The sequence below is a fragment of the Meleagris gallopavo genome, chromosome 20, assembly GCF_000146605.3.
Source record: "Meleagris gallopavo isolate NT-WF06-2002-E0010 breed Aviagen turkey brand Nicholas breeding stock chromosome 20, Turkey_5.1, whole genome shotgun sequence".
NCBI classification, from domain to species: Eukaryota; Metazoa; Chordata; class Aves; order Galliformes; family Phasianidae; genus Meleagris; species Meleagris gallopavo.
Genome location: NC_015030.2, coordinates 2,117,110 through 2,119,900, shown reverse-complemented (window position 1 = coordinate 2,119,900; position 2,791 = coordinate 2,117,110). Strand labels below are relative to the sequence as shown.

Here is a 2,791-nt window from a genome sequence, read left to right as displayed (position 1 = left end):
GGCGGTCGGGCCTCGAAGCCACCTGCAAGGAGAGAGCATCAGGGAGGTGGGGGGTGGTTGCACAGGGGCTGCTGAGGGGTTCAGGGGGGCAGGGGGGGCGCTTACCTTGCTCCTGTGTGGTGCTAAGGTCCGGGCTGCAGGGTGGGGATGGGCGGGGAGCTGCAGGCTGGGATTCTGCGCTGTGCTGCTTGCTGCCCCCCAGCTGGGCTGCCCAGTGGTTCAATGGGGCCGAGCTGCTGCTGCCTGCGGGGAGTGGGAGCTGCAAGGGGGGCACAGTGCCAGGGTGTGGGGCTAGGGGCTGCTGGGGGGTGCAGCAATGCAGGAGCTGCAGTGAGCAGTATGAATATGCGGGCATGCAAGAGGTGTGCACAGAAGCACAGGGATGTGTGCGGTGTCTGCACAACGCTGTGCATGCTGATGCACACCAGCATGTGTGTGCATGGAGCCATGCTGCATGAGAATGTGTGCCTGCCTGCTGCACTGCCACTTGCCCATGGATGGCAACGCACAGGTGTCCAGGTGCACGCGTGTACCTGCATCAACTGTGCTGTGAGAGCATGGACACATCTTGAGTGCACGAGTGTGCATCCAGCAGTGCTGCGTGCAGGCACATCGTGCTGTATGTGTGCACGTGCACTTGGCGGTGCTCTGCATGCACAGTGTGCCTGCCCTGCAGGTGCTGCCAAGGTGGTGACAGCGGGGTGACACTGCTCACCTCTGGTAGCACTGCTGGCCGACCAGGCAGGGATGGCGTTGCGGCGCTGGTAGAAGAGGATGTAGGCGCTGCGGGTGCTCACCTCGTCCTCCCGCACCCCTTCCACCGTGCTGTCATCGTAGCTGTACCAGCGCCCGTCCAGGGAGTTGCAGCAGTACGCTGGGGCAGGGGTGAGGAAGGGGGAGCAGGGGGCAGGGCCCCTCGGGTCGCCCCTCCCCACAGCAGAGATGGAGCCCATCATGATGCTCTGCCCCACTGCACACCCCTTGCAGTGCCCCCAGCCTCATGCTCTTCCCCACTGCACACCCCACTCCGCAGCCCCTCACACAACACGTTTTTATCCCACTATTCCCCTGCAGCACCCTGTGACCCCACACCCCATATCTTCACCACGCACCCCAGCCCCACGTCTCTCCCCCACTGACTGCTGTCATGCAGCACAACCTCGGCCCCAAGCCATGCCCATGGCACTCTCCTTTCAGCGATCCCCAATCCCACACCTTATCTCACTGCACACCCCCATACAGCACCCGTAGCCCCACACCCCATGGCTGTGCCATGCCCCCACCCCACAGCACCCCTCGCTCACCAGTGTAGTGCCCGCCCTGCATGCTGCCATGGTGGTTGCAGACGGCGTAAAGGTCATACAGAGCATCTGGGGGGCAGCTCCGGGTGGGCGCAGGGGTGCTGCCATCGTCCCCCCCCGGGGCCAAGTGTGGGGCCATGTCCAACCCACGCAGGGGGAAGCGCACCAGCGTGCTCAGCTTGTGGCGGCGCTGGGCAACCTGGCGGAACCGCTTCAGGTGGATGATGAGGATGTCGGGTAGCGTCCAGAGGCGGAGCTGCACTGTGCCCTGCTGCAGGACCCGGCAGTGCGGGCAGCGCCATGCGTCATCCGGTGCCAGCTGGAGGCACATACTGTGAGCATCCCAAAACGAGTGTCTGTCCCTCTCCCCTCCCCCCAGTTCCACAGGGCGTGAAGCTTTTTGGGTGCGCCCACCTGCTCCTCCTTGGTGTAGAGCTGGAAGCACTCATCCAAAGTGCAGCTGTGCTGCTGGTGTGCCGCCTGCTGCAGCCGCACACTGTCTGCATCCTGCACCGCCTCCTGCTGCACGCTGCCAAAAAGCCTGCAGGGTGGGAGGTGAGGGGGGGTCAGGGATGGAGCACAGGGCTGTGGTCCCCCCAGTGCTGCACTCACCGCTCCTTGGTGCTGATGTCCCAGTTCACTGTCAGCGCTACATGGGGGGGTCCGCCGGCGGGGCTCTGCTGCAGCGCTCTGAGTACCCCAAAGGGAAAGGGAGGTGTGGAGTGGGGCCACCTTGTCCCTGCAGGGCTGTGGGGTGGCCCCCCTTACCTGTCAATGGCCACGTGGCACAGCGGGTGTGGGTCCTGTGGGGACAGGTAGGCACTGGGCTCCCCGGCCACATGGATGCGGAACTGCGGCGCCGTGCCCTGCAGGACAGCACGGTGAGGGGACGTAGGGACCCTCAAATCCCTCTGGGGGAGCGTCCTCACCCTGGGATGCCGGTGCCAGCAGGGCTGGAGCACTATCCCACACCTCAGTGTCCCCATGTGACCTCAGTTCTGCTCTTGCACCCATGGTGGGGACACTCACAGGGGCTGGGATGGGGCTGCAGTGTGTGATTCAGCCCTGTGGATACCTTGGTGGTGGTGGCACCCAAGTGGCAGGGATGGGTGACACTGCAGCCACATCCAGTGACTACGGCCAACCAGGGCAACAGGGACACCACTCACAGGGACACCATGACCACTCGTGGGGTCACCATGGCCCCCCACAAGGACAACCCATGGGGACACCCACCTGCACGGCGCTCCTCATCATGCCGCGCAGAGGGGCCAGCACATCGCGCTGCAGCTGTGCCCAGGAGGCACCGCGCTCCGCCCACAGCACCAGTGGTGGTCCGAACCTGGGGACGTGGGGACGTGGTTGGGGGCATGGGGACACGCAGGGGGGCTGTGTGCAGGGCAGGGCAGGGCAGGGCGGTACCTGGCACGGTGCGGACCGATGCCCGCCACGTGGCACAGCAGCAGCAGCAGCACAGGGCGGGCGCCTGC

General features: G+C 65.3%; 1 protein-coding gene across 1 annotated transcript in view; it reads right to left on the bottom strand.

Annotated features, from left to right (window-relative positions):
* Positions 1–2,791, bottom strand: part of USP43 (ubiquitin specific peptidase 43) — a 9,363-nt gene that overhangs the window by 1,319 nt on the left and 5,253 nt on the right. The window contains exons 7-15 of the mRNA XM_010721288.3: positions 2,724–2,787; positions 2,538–2,643; positions 2,070–2,167; positions 1,914–1,991; positions 1,716–1,842; positions 1,305–1,620; positions 716–874; positions 106–243; positions 4–22 (exon numbers count right to left, since the gene is read on the bottom strand). Of these exons, the coding sequence (XP_010719590.2) occupies positions 4–22; positions 106–243; positions 716–874; positions 1,305–1,620; positions 1,716–1,842; positions 1,914–1,991; positions 2,070–2,167; positions 2,538–2,643; positions 2,724–2,787 (1,105 nt within the window). The remainder of the gene's footprint in view (positions 1–3; positions 23–105; positions 244–715; positions 875–1,304; positions 1,621–1,715; positions 1,843–1,913; positions 1,992–2,069; positions 2,168–2,537; positions 2,644–2,723; positions 2,788–2,791) is intronic.